This window comes from Carlito syrichta, unplaced genomic scaffold (assembly GCF_000164805.1).
Source record: "Carlito syrichta isolate Samal-C Ts95f unplaced genomic scaffold, Tarsius_syrichta-2.0.1 Scaffold307755, whole genome shotgun sequence".
Classification (NCBI taxonomy): domain Eukaryota; kingdom Metazoa; phylum Chordata; class Mammalia; order Primates; family Tarsiidae; genus Carlito; species Carlito syrichta.
Genome location: NW_007251851.1, coordinates 19545 through 38706, shown reverse-complemented (window position 1 = coordinate 38706; position 19162 = coordinate 19545). Strand labels below are relative to the sequence as shown.

Below are 19162 nucleotides of genomic sequence, written 5' to 3'. Positions count from 1 at the left end.
TTCCACCAAAAAAAAAAAAAAAAAAGTATAAAATTTGAATGGGTCTTGCATAGAAGTAATATTAATATTTTGGGAAACAAAAATTAAAATACACTCACCAAAATGTGTAAAATCTGCAAAACATCAAGTGTTGGTAAAGATGGGAAGCAACAGGAATACACTCACTGGGTTGGTACAAGTGTCACTTTGTGCACACTTTGGAAACTAATTGACAGTATCGACTAAAGTTGAACATATGACCTTTCTATGACCCAGTAATCCTACACTGATTATACACGCAACAGAAATGAGTATATATATGTACTAAAAGGCATATATGTATGAGTGTTCATAAAAGTGTAATTAATAGCCCCCAAATGAAAATAACACTATGTCCATAAACAAGAATATACATATGAAATTGTAAAATATTTATACAATGAATAGTACATACAGTAGTACATACAATAGTAACAAGGAATGAATTACTGGAATGAATGATACACAATAACATGACTGAATCTCACAAACATAATATTAAGCAAAATAAGCCAGACACCGAAGAGTATATTAAAAGGGCCCATTTATGTCATTAGAAAGCAGATACAATGACTCAAAATCAAAATCACTATGGTGAGGTCAGTATAGTGGTTATCTTAGGGTAGTAACAACAAGGAGGTCACATAAGGGAAGCTTCAGGGGCTCTGGTAACGTTCTGTGTCTTCCTCTGGGTAGTGGTTACGACAGTATGTTAGTTTCATAAAAATCAATCAAGCTACATATTAATTGTACACTTTTCTGTCTGTATAATTCAGTAAGGAAACATTCAAACTCCTTAAAATTAAAAACGCATATACAACCTAAAGAAGAGTTATGACTGGATGAGAAGATGCATTATTATAAAGATGTTTAATTTCTGCAAGTAACCTTTAATTCAGTGTAATTCTAGTTAAAATCTCCTTTTTGGTTGTTACTTGTCAGGTAGATTCTAAAGTTTAAGAGAACAAATGTAAAAGAATGGGAAGGCAGAGGTGGATTTGGGAAATATGTCCTGTCCTCCTCGCTTACCAGCTTTTCGATATTAAATTTTTTCTACTATTAAAAAAAAAAGGCAGGCGATTTTGAAAATAATAATTAGGCCTTTCTCTATAACACTACAGTAAGTTTAAGTTTTACTGGTAAAGAAATAGACAAATAGATCATTGCTACAGAAGAGAGTCCAGAACAAGTCTATAAATATAAAAATTGAGTATGTAATAAAGGTTCTAATTCAAATTGTTGGGGATAGGTTCTTGAATAAATGTTATAATTGACTACTGTTAGAAAAATTAAAACAAAAGCAAATTGAGATACCTGTTTTATACCACACATAAAAACCCCACATTTCTAAATGCCTTTTTTTAAAGCTGTTTCCATGAAAACAGATTTTCATGATTTTATGAGTAAAGAAAGCCCTTTCTCTCAATTCACAACCCAGAAGGTATACAAACAGTCAGATGATATAAAAATTAAAAATTCTTCACAGAAAACATTTTAAAAAACAATAAACATAACCGGAGAAAATATGTATAAAACATAAAGTGACAAAGTACATATGAAAAGCTCCCACAAATCAATAGGAAAAAGATAACTCACTAGAAAATGGGCCCAGCATATGACAGGCAATTATTCACAGAAGAAACAGAAATTAATTATAGTCAGGCATTGTAATTAAAATGAGATATACTTCATTTACCAGACTGGCAGAAATACAAAAAGGTCCAGATTTAAATGTTGGCCCAGTTATAGGGGAACTTGCATTCTCAGCCAATAAAGGTATGTCTACACCAGTACAACGTTTTGGTAGGCAATTTCAGTTACATGCAGAAATACACAAGTATACAAGGATAAATAAACAAAGGTGTATACCCCAAACCCATCAGTATGATTAAATAATTGCACATATATTTACATGCAGTAATTAAAAATTGTGCTATCCTTCTACATGCTAATAGGAAAGCAGTTCCACGTTATTATGTAAAGAAGAAAAATTCACTGGACAATATGTATAGCATGATTCCATTTTTTATAAGAAAAATAAAATTTAAATTATCTATTTACAATTGTATAGAAAAAATTTGGAAGGATAAACATCACATAAATTAGTAATTAGCTCCATGGGACTTAAAGTTTTACAATATGAATATACGATTTTTGCAAGTTATAAAAAGCAATAGGACTGGAAACACGTATATAGAAAAAATAAATAAAATGTTCTCTTTGACCTATGAATTCCTTTTCTGGAAATTTACCCTAAGGATTTAATCAGAAAGGTGTACAAAAATATATGCTCAAGGACGTTCTTTAAGGTAAATTTATAAAAGCAAAAAACTGGAAACAAATTCAACCCAATTACACTGTAAAATAGATTTTGACGCATCCAAAACCTTTTACAAATGTACAGATAGTAAATACAGTTTGGTTACAATTTTTAGAGTATAGTTATAGAAAGAAAAGGTCCAAAATAAAACACCAAAATGTTAAAAGATCTTATTATAGGTAATGAGTTCTGTGGTTTTTATTTCCTATTTTTTATTTATTAATATTTGCCAATTAGTCACAATGAATATTTATTTATTGCATTAGCACTTTTAAAGCATTATAAATCTTAATAAAGCAAATGCTGGTTTTACGTCCATTGTTTAATACAATAGTTCAATCTAAAAATATCTGCCATCAAATTCAGTATTTGCTTTTAAAATTATCTTGAGATGATATATCACCAACATTAAGTATCTTATACATATTAGCCATTTTAGTCACATAAAATCCTTTTGAAAAAGAGGATTATAAACAAATTAAAAATAAACCTTTAAAAAAGGAAAATGTTTCCTGATTTGTAGGTAAATATTATTCAACTTGAATTCTACAATTCTTTCCCTATCAAGGAAATACAATTTGTCATATTTTAAATGCATAATCTGCAAATATATTTAAAGATGTTCCTTGTTTAAGAACTATTAAAATATAAAGTTATAATTATCTGTAATTTTAATACAATCTAAACAAAAATACAATCACACAAAAATATAGTCATTGTTTCTATTTGGAATAGTAAGCTATGAGTAAAGACTTTGGTGGATTATTCAGATATGAAAAAAATACATTTTCATTTCTGCAAAATAATTATTTGAGAGAACATATTTTCAGACGTTCTGACATGTTTTCTCATTATTAAATGATTTCAATGACACAAAAAAGATGTTCGAAATTAACCAACACAATTATAATTATTTTGAAATATCATTGCACCTATTTAAAAAGCATCTGACAAGGAGATTACTGGAGATAAAGAAAAATGGCCAACAGAGCTCCACAGATATGAGTTCATTGTTTGCAGTGGGGCTTTCTGTTCCATTAACAGGATTTTCAGGCCTGGGGCTCCAAGAAGCCTGTAATTAATTCAGCTGTAGGTCCTCTACTAAAGGGTTTTTGCTACCCTATGGGCTGTGTTTGAGCAGTCATATGTGCAAGGCTTCCCCTTCCAGGATTGCCCCCTCCTCAATGGTTAGAAACAACAGTGTACATGGGATGCTTGGTTCAACAGACTGAATATCCTGGGGCCAGTACACAGTGTTCAGGTCAACAATTTAAAAAATGTGGATTGTTTTTTAAATTATTTTTTGTAGCTACAAAAATCAGCCAGCTTTGCAGAAAACAATTTATTTAATGAATGAAGACTGGTTACCATGCCCAAATACAGACAAAAATACGGGGACTAAGCATGCTCTCATTACAGAGACATCATTGACACTCATTAGCTAACTTTATTGGATTGTTTTTCTTATTTTCATAAGTTTTAGGCTGTACCAACAAATATCAAAAATTACACTACATTAGAGGCAAACATTATACACACAATGGAATAAACTACCAGGACATAAAACTATAATTTTATTTAGAGCACAAGTACACAGACAAGTATGAAGCAAAAACAGTGAGCTGATAATGACAGAAACATCTTAGTGTAAAAGATCAGCGAGTAGCAAATAAAAATAAAACCAACAGTGGACGCTTAACAAAAAAAGTTATTATCATGAATACTGATAGGCAGTGGATTACTGACCAAGAGGAAACAGCATACATTTAACATATATTAACAAAAGTTTTCCTCCATTTCAATTCACCTTTCTCCTCTTTCTTTCAAGTTATAATTGTAGCAGCTTAAAAAAAATGTTTAAAAATATGATTCGAGTGAAACAGGCACATACGTGCTTTTCTCATGTAAATCAGTTGAAAGCAAAGTGACCAGAAAATATATACAAAAATAATAATCTATCAAATGGGGGGAAAGTAAATGCAACCTTAAAAAACAGTATTATCTTTTTTTCATAAATTTTTTTTCTAAGTAGTAATTGTGGTTATTATCTGTCTAAACAGATGCCTGGTCTTAAATTATAGTAACTAAATTGATAAATCTATCTTTTTATTCTCAATTAACTTCTAAGTAAAAGAAATCTTAAAACATTCTTAAAATTTATAAGAAAGATGGAAGACCTAATTGAACACAGCATTCGTTTTACTAAGTCATGAAATTTCTTCATTTTAACAGGTAAATAAATCACATTTAGTGATTCTGCTGAATCCAAAATGCTTCCAGTCATTCTCTCACTAGTTTCAGGCCTACAGGGTTACAGTTATATTTTCTGATTACCATGTAAAAGGTACAAACTATTACTCACCAATGGACTAATTTGTCAAATCTGCCTAACCTTAACAGTGAAAATGCTTCAAGTCATGGGGGAAATTGGAAACCTAATAAAAATATTTGTATTATTTGATTTAAAAATTGTCCTAGGGAAAAAGGCCTCAGGACAGACACACAAAATGTACAGAAGATCCAAAGACAGGAAATAAATCCAAGAGCAGGATTCAAGTAAATGTGCCCTTTGCTAATAGAAATAGTTAATCATCAGGAAGGATCATGCGATAATCTTTGGTGTCCAAAATATAAAAGGGATTCTTGGTACAGAGGCACTCTGCCTGAAAACTCCTGATGTAGGGATCAAGAAATACTTCTGTGTGACTCTGGAAGCTACTGGACAAAGGCAGAACTTCTTTAGATCATACATAATTGAATTTCTTCTTATTGCTATATCACCTCACTGAGGGGCAAATGTTTCAAGCACATTCTAGAGAAAAGGCTCACAGTTAAAATCTGCCTGTCTTTTCCTTTAAGCAAAGAAGTGGCAGAGGCCTTGATGGATTTAATATTTGTAGAATTAAGTCAGTAATTTCAGCAGCAATGTGTCCAAATACAGCATTGGCTGTTGCTATGTATCTGACAGTCACACAAAAAGCCTTTCTATAATTCAGGAGAATATTCCTTTATTAAAGAAATCTTGTAATTACAAACTCACTGAACTGACAAAGGAAACCCTGCACAAAGTGAGAAGTTTTGGCATGTTGGTATGAAAAGGAAGCAGCCTTCTTAATGTTTTATGATAGTCTCCTCTCCATTTTAAGAGTATAAATAAAAGTGTAATGATATTAATGTTTATTTCCCCCATGCTGAATTTTAACAACATATAGCAGAGTTAATCTGTCGAGAAAATTTCCTCTCTACTTTCAGAATTTGTTTGGGATTGCTGAGGCAAGATGGAAACTAGGAATCAAACTATACAGGTGGACACAAAAACATCCTGATGGCCATAAGACAATTAAATATGTTAAATAAGTTTATGCAGATACTGAATATAAAAGTTAACATTTGGGAACTGTGAGGCTTCAATGGTCCCTTATAAATAAAATGAAAATTACTAAATACTCTTATTAAATGCAATGCAAATAATAAGCCATGAAAACCAACAAAAATAATGTACGTACCTTACAGTCCTCTGTTATTACACTGCTCAACCTAAAAATACCTAGATCAAGAGAATTCTGCTGCTCTACTGTCATTCTATTGGATTTACCTGTAAGGTACTCAAGTATTAGAAGAAAAAAAATATCTAAAATTCTAGAGGAGTAGAAAAGTTCAGAATTCTTGCTTTCTTTCTTCTTTTGCAAATGTTTTGCTTTCAAAGAGTTGGGAAAGCGTGGGGAAACAAGCTTTCTTTCCTGGAATTACACATATGACACAAGATTTTCAAGTTTGGCACCACTTTGACAACTACAATATTTCCTTCTGTAGAGGCCACCAAGTGCTGGCTCAAAATATTAAACAACAAAGTACATATTTACTCAATTCACACATACAAATGTTGACTGGCACAGCCTTTTAACATAGTTTTTCAGTTTAACTACAATAAGTGATAGCAGCAATGGTAACAATTCCACATAAACACCACAAACACAAATATGAAAGAGCAACTATAACAACATGCAAAAACCTCAATGACCACTGAATATTACACAATGCATAGAAACTGTAATGGTTTTTTGGCAAGAATTTTTTTTGTAACAAATGCTTTATAAAACAAAGTTTCTTTTGTTATAAACGCTATTTAAAAATTTGAAATCTAATGTATTATAGATATAAAAATTCAGTTAGATAAATTTAATCTGAGTGGATCAATACTAAACACAGACCTGCTACTTCATTCAGTATAAATAACCAATTATAAATTAATTTCTAGTGGAAGTATAACAAGGTATTTGATTTATAAAATGTAAGAAGTACAGAAAATAAACAGACAAAAATCACTAGAATACAGTATGCACAATTACTGTTAGGAGTCTATATTGCTGATATCTTCCTAATTCCACTTACCACAAACAAATAAATTATGCCAAGGCATTTTCAAAGCTCCTATTGAAATGATAGTGGTAAAATGCTCTCTAATTCCAGTGTAATACCAAGACGAATGTTAGAAGTCTAGCAAAATTCAATACTCCATAAAAAGACATATAATTACATTGTACCTTTTTAAAAAAAGTATCCTACAATTTGATCTTTTTTCAACTATAAATGATCTGGTCAATATAATTTGTAAAGTAACAATTTGTCAATTTTTTCCTGGGGCGCTAGTCATCCTCATGATAAAATTTTTTAATATTTATGTTTGAATTCCTTTTCAGAAGAGTAAGCAAAATAATGAGAAGTGCAGTTTCTATTTCTACATCTTCCTGTTGTAGGCCCCTTTTACTAGTCCCATTTTTTCCCTTTGCTATTTCTAAAGCAATTCACTCCAGAAACGTCCTAATTATGTTGATATAAATTTGATTCTCTTGACCGAGATATGTCCCAACCCTTCAAAAAATATAATTTTCAAAATTTTCCACAGACTAAAAAAGGATTTTGTAGACTGTATTCAAAACCCATAATATAGATGCTTTTTAGCTGGATATCCAAGTGAATATTCAAATTAAAGAAAAGTTATTCTAGTTTGTAATCTGTAACTGGAATTCAAATATTTGAAGACTGTGGATAGTTTGTTTCTCTTCCATAATTGAAAATTAATATAAATAGGATAGGCTGAGAGGTATCTGTTAGAATAAAAGGAGAACAATTATATTTAGAGAGAGATTATCCTATCAAAAGAAGCAGTTGCTAAAATCAAGATGTAACACAACACAATGAAAAGTGAAACTTCATGTTCAAAAATATCCTGCTGGAAACTGGCAGCTTAAATCTACTCCTAATTAAGAAATCTGTGGGTTTAAAAAAATAATTAAAATTTGGAAAATAAGGAAAAAAGGATACTTGTTCTATGGAAATGTGGGGTTGTTCTTCCTCTCTAAACTAGATCTAGGGACTGGAAGTCAGGGTGCCAGGGTTCTAGTCCTGACTCTATCTTTTACAACGTAAGGCTCACACTCACACCCTAAAAAGGTGTGAGCACTTGGGCATTTATCTCATCTCTCTGGGCTTTCTTCTCTTCTGTAACAGAAGGGTCGATTCCATTAGATGTTTCCAATCCTATTTTCCAGCCAGGACACTTGAAGGACGCATAACAGAGGTTAACAGTAGCTCAGCTGGCCTAATGAGTCTCAAAAAGGAAGGCAGGGACATGGGGAATGTGAAAATTCCTGGGGAATTTGTGTTTGTGGGTGTGTTCTATTTGTTGCTTCCATATCCTTGCCCTACCCACTCCCTCCCTCCAGGAGGACATGGCATCCACTACTCTTCACATCATTGAAAATCAATGGGCTAGATGATATCTTGGGTCCTTTGCAGTTCCAGCCTCTTTAACTATAATTCAACAAAACAATGACTTTACATTAATACTCTGACCTAATAAATAATCTGATCAAATTAGGACCCTGATCTAATTAATACTGATTCTAACTCAACAAGTGGTTTACATAAAAATTCAATTTAACAAATGTATTAAAATGCTTTTTTGAAAAATACTGTAATTGCCTATATCTAATCAAGTCTTTTGCTCAGCTTTAGCAGGCCCATTTGGTCAACTCACAAATGGGCTGAACCATGAGAAATGTTGAATAACTTTCTTTTCTCTGTTTAGAAAAGTGAAATTAAGAGTTGTTGTTAACCAATATCACCCCCTCTTTTCTGTTGCTGTATCACTAGAAATACATCAACCACAAACAAGATGATATCTGCAGTGTATTTCTTTATTCCAGTTCTATCTGGTACCAAGGATCTCTATAATTATCCTAGCTTCATCACTTTGCTTTATGCAAAGCTATGCACTCAGATAAGCTCAGCCAGATCCAAGTGGGAAGGAAATGCAATGTCTGAATACCACACATTAACCGAAAAACAGAAACAAACAAAAAAAACTGAGGATGTCCTTGCCAATGTGCATTTATTAATAAAGAACTGTCTATCTGCACCATATCATATGGTAGATGTGTAGAGATAAATCTTGCATAAAGGAATTCTAGTTGGAAAACATTTATTAAACTGATTGATTAAACTTGCTAATTCTTTAGTATTTATAATGATTTTTTAATGAATAAACCTTCAAAAAATATCTCTGCAAGAAATTATCATACATTCCCCCTTGATTTTTCCCCTAGGCTTAGAAATTTATTTCTTCTATCATATGGTAAAGAGTTTTTATTTACAGATGCTTAGTATTACCGTTTTATTTTGGCTAGAGAAATAAAGATCAAAGTATACCTTTCTTATAAAGAAAGTGTATAAGAAGAGGGCTGGTTAAAATTTCAAAAATGTCTGTCATATTAAATTGTGGAGATAGTTAACCTAGAAAAAAATCTGAATGGTTTCACAGTCAATCTCTAATTCTGGGAATCATAAGGTACGTTGGCATTTTTTTTTCAAAAGCTGCTAAAGTAATAATAATTCTTTAACAACAAGCAAACAGAAACAACAAACTCCTCCATTAAATTCTGTTAATTTGCTGGCACCAAATTTGCAGGCAAGACCAAACTCCCTGGTAGACTGGCAGCCAATATTTAGTCTAATATCTGGTCAATGACAATATTGGCTTACAGGCATGAGAGGTATTCCCTACCTAGAACCACCACATTTTCTATCTGAATTATAAAGAATTCTCTTGAAGTAGTGTTTATCTAGGGAAAAAAATGGCTTTATCTAGGAAAAAAACGACAACCATTTAAATATGGAATTCCTTGTGCATATACGCAATCACCTCCATAACAAAGTAAATGTTCTTTCAAGAGTGATACGAATTTTTGCTCTCTACTGGTGGTCAGGGGAAATAAACTCTGCTGAATGCCCTATCTCAAAATAACTACAGTAATGGGACCTAAATAATGTGCTAACAAATATGCCAGGTGATGGCACTGATTTCAATCATTCTGAACTTGAATGAAAATTGATGATTTTATCACACCAGGGGATTTTACCTACAACGTATCATTTCAGAGGGACTACACAAGCGCAGCAAATCACTTCTTGAAAAAGCAGCTAAGCAGAAAAGGACAGTGCTTAATGGGATGTGGATTTAGTTTCAGACACGGATGCTCTTATGTGTTAAGTGTGACATGGGCAACCCATTTGACTTCTCCAGATTTCCTCATTTATCAGAGAAATAATTTCACTTACCTAATAGAACTATTGTGAGAATTAAGTGAAACAACTTACAGAAGCACTTAGTACATGGCACATTGTAAGTGCTCAGTAGATGATAGATCTGTATATTATCTTATGCATGTATACACCTATGTGAACACAATGGAGGGTACAGAAACGGCTTCATCTTATTATTGATTTTAAAATGGGTTCTAAGGAAGATTCTCCACAAAGTATTCACAACAATATTACGCAGCAAACCAACTAAGGCAATGAATAAATAATGGACAAACTGAATAATAAGTGTGGAAAACTATGCAAAAACAGTATCACTATAGTATTTTGCTGGGCTCTCAAAAATGAAATAAAGTATTATTACAGTGTCTTTCATTATAAAATCTTTGAGAACAGGGATTATTTTATATATCTTTGTACCCCTCTCAGTGTCTCGACTTTAGCTGCTCAATAAGTATTTGTTGATGTGACTATACATTTTCATATTCATACAGTAATTTTAACTACATCTGGAAGCTAAACCATATGACTCAGACAACTAAATGATATCAAAGTTTCAGCTAATAATAACTTAATTAAAAAACCTGCAAACCTGATCTATGATGGAAATTTTCAGACTATTCTTTTGTAGTTCAGACAGTGATTTAACATGGGGAAAATGTAACCATAGGGAAAATAATTACAAAGTAAATACTTTAAATGGCTGATATATATTTATGAATCTGTTAAGACCAACCCTAATAACTATAACAAATGGAATCTTAGAATAAGTTGTCTTGGATAAATATTCTGAATATCCCTAATTTTTCAAACATTATGGTTTTTAAAAAATTGTTAACATCTCTGGTTTTCAATAGTCACTCACATGAACAAGGAAGAAAGATTGAATTATGTAGCTATGGCATCCAAATGCTGACAGATGGGTTCGGTGTTGCTGTTATAGGAAGTGCCAAACTTCCAGAATCATGTGAGGGACACTGGATGATTTCTTATATGACATTACATGATCTTACAAGTGTAAACCTTGCAAACGTGAACCACAGGATTGTCTGCAAAGGCAGCACATTCAGTTATAGTGAACATCTGCTGAACTATTGAATTTTTGCTACAGTTCATATACAATCTTGGCATCTACCTCTGCCACAGCGTGAACATGATTTTCTAAAAATAAAAATTCCAAATAATAAAAATAGCACCTGGCAGTGATATGTCTTCAGTATTGTCTAGCTAAAAACAGAAAATTTAGAGGTAGTTGCAGATTTTTCATAATTTAATTAACTAAAAGAGATACTATAATTTGGCTATGCTTCTACCAAGCCATCTTCAGAAAACAGTTTTCTGAATCTGAATGTCACAATGTTCCTTGATTTGGATATCACAGCAAAATGCAAATAAATAATTCACATTCTCAATTTAATTGTGTTCTTGTAAGTGAAAATGCAATACCATTAAGGAGAGAAATTTTCATGTCAGTACCTCAATAAACCCAAGTGGGGATTCAAAATTTTCTAGTTCTGCTTTCTTAGTGCATACTGACTGCCCTTCTTTCTTAAGACAAATTTAATGCTGCTGTCAAAAACCACCAAGAATTTAGAAATTATAACCATGTTTTTAAAATGCACAATTACATTTTAAGTATCACAGAGACGTTTTTTGAACATGAGAGGTAACCCCATAAAAATAACTATATTTGAAAAAAGAGTTCCCTCAAAGTAGGCCGTCTTGTGCAATTATAGACCAGCTATAGAATAAGGAGGATAGAAAGTTCTGTAAAAAGAAATGGGAGAGAGACTGTGTGGTTCAAAATGTGCGGGGAAAGAGAAGGACTATATGACACAGTGCCACCACGAAAGATCATCCAGCATTCTTCTTAATCAGACAGTGTCCACAGCTCTGGCTCAAATCACTGGAAACTAATTACGAGTTGTATTGGGAAAGGCAAATAGAAAACATTCTGGAGTGAGATGACAGACTACAATTTCCTTAGGTATGATCTAATTGACTTATTTTGATCTCACCACAAAATGGAGATAACTTAGTGTCTTTTCAAAGTTGCTGAAAGGATTAAGATAATGTATATAGAAGTAAATGTGTATGTATTGAAATATGTCTAAAAAATTTTGCCAAAATGTTAACAGCAGTTATCTTTGGCTAACAGACTTGTGAGTACATAGTTTTATTTATCCTTATCTCTGTTTTTCCTTTTTTTATAATTAGCAACTTATATACTTGATGCATATTAGTCACTTTGCACAGTGCTGGCTGGCATGCATACTGACTGAAAAAATGGCAGTTATCATCATCATTATTAATACAAAAAATAAAGCAAGACATCCTCTGCCTTTTCTTCTCATTTCTACATACAGAAACGAATGCTTCTCTACAGAGGAAAAATCACGAAAATGAGGTTAATTCTACCACACAAGTCCACAGAAGACTTTGCACTCCTGAGCTGAATGAAAGGTCACAGCTTAGAGGAATGCGTCTTCATGTGCTTATGATTTGGTGTTGGAAAGAGATGCCTAGCCATGGAAAGCTCAGCTCTGCGATGATTTAGCAAAGCAAATCAGAATGTAATTTGTCCTGATTGTAAAATAATTTAGTACATAAAATATCATCTACTTTCCTAACTAATGTGAATTACGAGGTCGCGTTAAACAAATACCTCCCAATAGAATGCCTGGATTCAACAAACCAATCAAGATTTGGATTTTATGTGTGTTAATGATTATACAGGATAGAAACCTAGCTCAGCTTTACTGTGGTTCTAATGTCTAAATTTATTTTATTTTTGAAGTATCTTAACTAATAATTTACCACAGCCTTCAAGACTTGAAAACAAAGACCTTGGAAAAACTACCATAAATGTTTAACCAAAATCATTATAATAATTGCAGAATATCACAGATAAATGCATTTATATTTACTGTAGAAGAAACTTGCACATTTTCAAGAATGCTTTGAATTCAGCAGGATCTGGTAACAAAATATTATTACCTAAAATGAATGTCAATAATCCTTGGATCTCAATTACAGAGCTGAGTAACCCCCCAGGGAAGAGACTGAAATTTAATGCTTCTAAATAAATAATTCGGGGGATTTGAACTTTGAAGAGAATGAGTTATCATTATTATTATTATTTGTCACGACTAGTGCTTCTAGAATTTTAGTAAGACTTCTCCATTCTCTACCTTCTCTTTATGTCTGATATACAGTCTAATGCTTGAGAACATTTCCAAAGCTTTGATAGTTTTAAATTCCTTGTAAATATGATAATCAAACATCATTTACACTGCTTTCTTAGGAACAAAAAAAATTTTGTCCAAATTCAAGGACAACAGTAAAAATAAGCTATGTAACAGTCTTTTTTGCCACATTATAGTCTGCATATTATTTGAGAATTATATATCTTCCAAAAAGAATGGCACCTTTATTCCCTTCCCCCCCAAAAGAAAAGATATTAGCTAAGCATCTAGATTTTCATACATTGCAAAAAATGAGGCACAGGAGCTAAAATTCTAATTAAGTTTTTAAAAGAATATGCAAATAATTTGATGTCTAGCTCATACAACACTTTCATATTCTGAATCTGGCTGAATACAGTTTTGAGCTAGCAGTAAAGTTAGTGTTGGGTCCTCTTGGTTAATACACAATTTTAAAAACTAAAAAAATAAAGCTATTTATTAAGGAGACTAAAAATGGGAGGTGGGATGGGAAGGAAAAGCAGGAATTGAGGACACAAGCAACTAGGGTGACTCTCAGTTTCCTTTTTGACAGTTAAAAAAAAAACAAACGGAATTCCTTCTCTATTTTGTGTTGCCTGAGAACCACTATGGTTTTGTAATATCTGCAGTAATTACACTTAATCACTCACAAGTACATTTGTCTTAAGCCTATAAATACTATGTTAGTAATACTAAATTATCTCCATTGGCTTATTTGTAAAAAGAAAAATATATTATATATTTATGTTTTTATAAAGTTAACACTGAGGGCAGAGGAAAGGGAAAGAGAAGCAGTGTATAATACAGTTTCTCTGAACACAGTAACTGAACTGGGGTCTTGCTCAAGCCACCTGGTCAAGCAGTGTCTGAGGAAGAGTCATAGGAAGCGGAGACAATAAAATTGCCGCTGTTGGAGTGCCCGGCCACTGACTGGGCCGCCTGCTGGCTCAGATTGTTACAGATAAGCACCAGCTGGTTGCTCTGGGCCTCTGACAAGGTGCTGCAGCTCTGATACACACTGAAGTTGGTTTTCCTGCCAGGGATGTTGCCCTTCTCACACATAGTCTTCACCATCTTGGCCAGTTTGTTCTTGCCAAGGGCCTGGCAGTTGTACCAATGTAGAGCCGCCAAGTTAACGACTGGCTTGATGGATAAGTAGAAAGGAGCATCCTCGTAGCGCATGGCAGGAGGTCGCCTCTGGGCATATTCCTTATAGTCCTGAACGGGGCAGGTCTGTGGGGCGTGCTGGGTGGCATATACACGGGAGTCCGTCCCTCCTCTCTTGGTTTTGGCATTCAAGTCCCCAGTGTCCTGGCCCATCCACTCCAAGTACTCCAGCCCTGTTTCTGTTACTCGGAGTCGGATATCACCCCATTTTAAGGTAGATCCGTGGAAGCCTGTGCAGTGCCCAAAAGCTTTTGTGTTGTTGAGCCAGACTAGGTTGAGCAAACCCTCAGGGTTATATCGGCTTAGCAGTCCCCTTTTCCGCAGGATGAGCTCATCAGCAAATGTGAGCTTCATGGACTTGTGTGGCTTATTTCCTTTTCCTTTGCAGCGGAGTTCAATTTGCTTCTGTTTCAGGGCTTCTTGGGAACGCTTGAATTCCTTATCCCTGGTGATACTGTAGCCATACCTGTGTTCTTTTAGGTACCGTTCAAGCCCACACTGGTAATTGGCTAAGCTGTTGGGTTCGTATTCGGACCCATCCTTCTGCCTGGCATCGACAAAGAAAGAGGCAAGGTAGGCATCTAACTCCTTGCAAGGGATGACATAAATCTCTCTTGTCTCAGAAGGATATTTGGAGATGAGGAACTCACGGAAATTGCGGAGCGCGGTCTGCGTGCTCCGGATGGTTTTCTCGTTCTGCTCCCTGCTGAGCTCAGCTGCTCTTTCATCCTGGTCTGCAACAAATTGGGAGGGGAGGGATAGAGAGGGTGTTGATGAGTTCAGACAATGCACTTTCTACTCTGAAATAAAGTTTCCTTTTATAATGACAAGGGAAAGAAGAAATAAATTTTACAGAGATCACTGATAAAAGTTATTTACATACCTGTCTTATTATAATACCCAACTTCAGTTTCACAAATGATGTATCAGATAAGCAATGGCCCATTACAAACAAAATAAGCCGTTCATATCAATGACACATGGTTTAGTGCATAAAGTTTGTGGAAAGAGAGAGATTAAAGACAGCCTTCATTTTAGAAAAAATATGGGACAGAAATGTGCTATTTATCTTACTGAAGCGTATGAGGGCCCTATAATGTTGACAAACATTCTGAGTCACTTCATTTGTGAAACAGGTTACACTGGCTCCATTTTGTTGAATTAAACTAAAATATCTGTATTTGTTATTTTAGCACATCATTTAAAATCTGTATTTAAAATGACTAAATCTTAATAGCAGTTAATTAGATATTTGTTCTACAGCAATTCAGGTAAACGCAATCTATAAGTACACTATGTGATTGCAGGGCAGTTTGTGATTTTAAAAACCTGGTATTTTGGAAAGTAATGGTGATAAAACTTCATAGCTAAAAAGACAGGGCAATTAAGTTTGAATTGGGCTATTAAAGTCAAGATGGAAGGAAGAGGGTATGTCTCCAGGATACGCATTTTGTTTTATTAATTTATTATTTATAGTCTGACACCTAGGACTTGAGGTGCCTCTCTTTGTTATGGATAATCCATGATTAACACATTTGTGATTGGCAAATTTTCTACTTTCCTAATACTGAGAGTGGGTGAAAATTAACAAAATCTGAAGCTGGTTGCCACAAACATCAGTTGTTAAGCACAAGTGAAATGGTCTTTTCTAAACTGTCACCTTTTTCACAATATAGCTGAAAGTTGCAGACATATCTAGTATTTGCCTCAGACACCACTCTGACTAGCATTCCATACTTTGTATTTTTATTCGGATTATAAACCAAATATATCTATATATTTTTATGTGTTATATATATAGTTCTTCATTTACATTGCATCATTACATCACTATCTGTCTCACTATCACTAGTAAGTTCACTGGATTCACCTTCAATTTCAGAAATCTCATCAGCATATACTTCTTTACTTTCCATAATTATGGCAAATTATTCTTAACTCTGAAGTATGAAAGTCCTGAAATATCAAAATATAAGTATACAACCCTAATTGTAGCAAAATAATAACCAATTCGCAGTTTTTTACCAACTATGTAAATCAATAACAATACTGCACAGTCGATATCAGATAATCATCTCAATTAACTTTCTCCTTGCCTCACTATTCATTTTCAAGCAAAATATAGTAACACATACATATGGCAACGTTGCAGCATTCAGAAACAGAATTTGCAAAGATGTAATTTCACGTCAGTGGCAACCAGGTACAGAATTGGAATGACATAAATTCACATCAGCGGCAACCAGGAACAGAATTTGGAATGACATAAATTCATGTCAGTGATCACGAACGAATTAAATAACATTGCTCTAGAGCAGCAATTCTCACGCTTTTACTGTGTTTCAGAATCACTCAGCATGCACAATCAAAAATGCAGACTGCCAGGTGGCAGACACAGGAATCTGCACCCTAACTGGCACCTCTGTGCTCATTAGACTTGAGAGAATATGCTTTGAGAAACAAAGTTCTAGTGTCTGTGTCCTAGGCAGAAAATCCTACTTTATTTTGACCAATTTTTTAAAATAATGATTAAGTTCAATGGTATAATTTAAATAGTTTCAGTAAAATGTAATTTAAATTTAGGATATTAACATTAAACAATAAAAACATTATGCCAAAAATAGCCACTGTTATATCAGACATTGTAAAAAGGAGTAGAAGATAGTGAAGATTTTATAAAATGAAGATGAGAATCAACTGTAACTTGGATCAATATTTTATAACATGATTTGATAATAGTAATTAAGTATGTTGTGAATAAAAAGCACACTGAATCATCTGAAGGAAATGAATAAAATTTTTAAAACCAGGATATTATTCAATTGATTGTTGAAAGACAAATACAGTAGCTAATTTAAGACATTAAAAAATGTAATTTTTGATTCTAAAGTATAAAGTATAACCATTATGTTTATGTCAGTTGAATCTTTTCTAGAAAAACTTTAAATTCATTCATAAGGTTGTTCAGTGGAAGTCTTTCAATAATAGAAATAAAATTTCTAATAAACTAAATTTTATTCACAAAATACACTACTTTTTGTATTACCACATATTTTTGTGAATAACTATATTATTTTAAGATGACAATTGTAAGGTGTAATTGCCAAAATCTACATTACTTCATAAATGAAATGAAGTAAAATTCACTAAGCCAGTTAGCTATCTTTTATTGGGACATTTTTGAGAGATCACATTTCCAAAATTCAAATATACAAAAGTATATTTCATGTTTCAATAGACTTAACTTTCAGTTATACTATTTTCTTCCCACTGAAATTGTTTATATACTAACAATAAAGATGTCTATCTTGCCATCAAAAACAAGACAGATACAGGTTGATTTTAACTTTACCATACTGGCTTCCTTGACTGTTTACATGTAAAGTCAAAGGGGCCAGCACATCTGTTTATTCTGGCTACTTGTTCAAATATCTATCACAACAGTCTTCAAATTTCAAACAAAGACTTTCTAAGAAATAAACATTCGCAGGCAACTTTAGGAGGAAAATTTCCAGTTCCTCAACCTTCACATGGGATATTTTCTAAGACTTACTTGTCTGAGATGAAGTCTGCACATGTTACCATCCCAAATCCACTATGGTACATACTCTGAGGTGTAAAAGATTTTGAGGAATCAACTTAAATTTATAACTCAATGATTAAACCTACAGCATTTCTGCCCTTCTTTGTCTTAGGCATATTCTGATAGAGGCAAAATCTGCCATTAGAAACAAGGTCTTGAGCCTGCACTGGTGTGTTCTGAATTCAGAATATATGAAAAGGTTTTAGGTTAGTGAAGCTGACTCTTTTAACTAGAACTGGAATATTCTGAAGAACTGCCAGAAAGTTCAAGATAAAGTAGCCACTTAAAATTTTATTCATTTCTTTCAGATGATTCAGTGTGCTTTTTATTCACAATGTAATTACAATTATCAAATCATGTGATAAAATATTGATCCTAGTTACAGTTGATCCTCATCTTCATTTTATAAAATATTCACTATCTTCTACCTCCTTTTAACAAAAAATAAACTGAAACTTAGGTTGAAAAATTTTGGGTGTCAATTTTAATGTGAGTGAGTGATATAAAGTCTTTTCAAAGCTATTTTAAGGAATATGTGAAACGTTTAAGTCTGTTGGACTTAATGAAGCAGCATTAATTAGCCTACTACTGTACATGGAACTGGTGGAAATGACCATGGAATTGGTCTGGAGTGCTCCTGGCCTGGGTGTCATCACCTGCAACAGTTCCCTAGGTGAGGTAGCCAGCTTTCTTACTTGTCCATATTTTTAGCACCATGCCAACAAACTCAAAGTTGACTGGCACATTCACACCTTTCCAATTCATCCTCAGTCCAGCCTTGTTTCAAGTCTTTTCCTCCTTTCTACTGGGCCTCAATCTTAATTAAGAAACAACCATTCCATCTGCAGGAAAATAAAACTAAAGAAAAATGTCACACTGTCGTATACTTTCCTAACAGCCTGGAATACGTCACAAGATGAGGTTGGAAGGGTAAAGCCACTCATTTGTTTTACGTGAATAAGGGGAAGGAAATCATTTTAAAGTCAAGTAATAGTAACACATTTTTCAGCTAATAACGAAATCAAATAAAACCAGGGAATGTTGACAGTCAAATATAAAACTACTACAATTATCTCACTTTTATCTCTAGCTTTAGAAAATTTTTGGATTCATTCCTTTTAAAAGCTTTTTATTAAGTGTAACATACTTTACATAGACTAGTCATTAAGTGCATATTATTAATTTTCACAAGTTGAATATACCTATGAATCCAGCGCCCAGATCAAGAAAAAGAACACTGCCAGCACC

General features: G+C 33.3%; 1 protein-coding gene across 1 annotated transcript in view; it reads right to left on the bottom strand.

The window, feature by feature from the left end:
* KIAA1958 (KIAA1958 ortholog) overlaps window positions 1-16247 on the bottom strand; it is a 45851-nt gene extending 29604 nt beyond the window's left edge. Inside the window, exons 1-2 of the mRNA XM_008064600.1 lie at window positions 16145-16247; window positions 14982-15065 (exon numbers count right to left, since the gene is read on the bottom strand). Coding sequence (XP_008062791.1) covers window positions 14982-15065; window positions 16145-16247 — 187 coding nt within the window. The remainder of the gene's footprint in view (window positions 1-14981; window positions 15066-16144) is intronic.
* Window positions 16248-19162: the final 2915 nt, after the last annotated feature.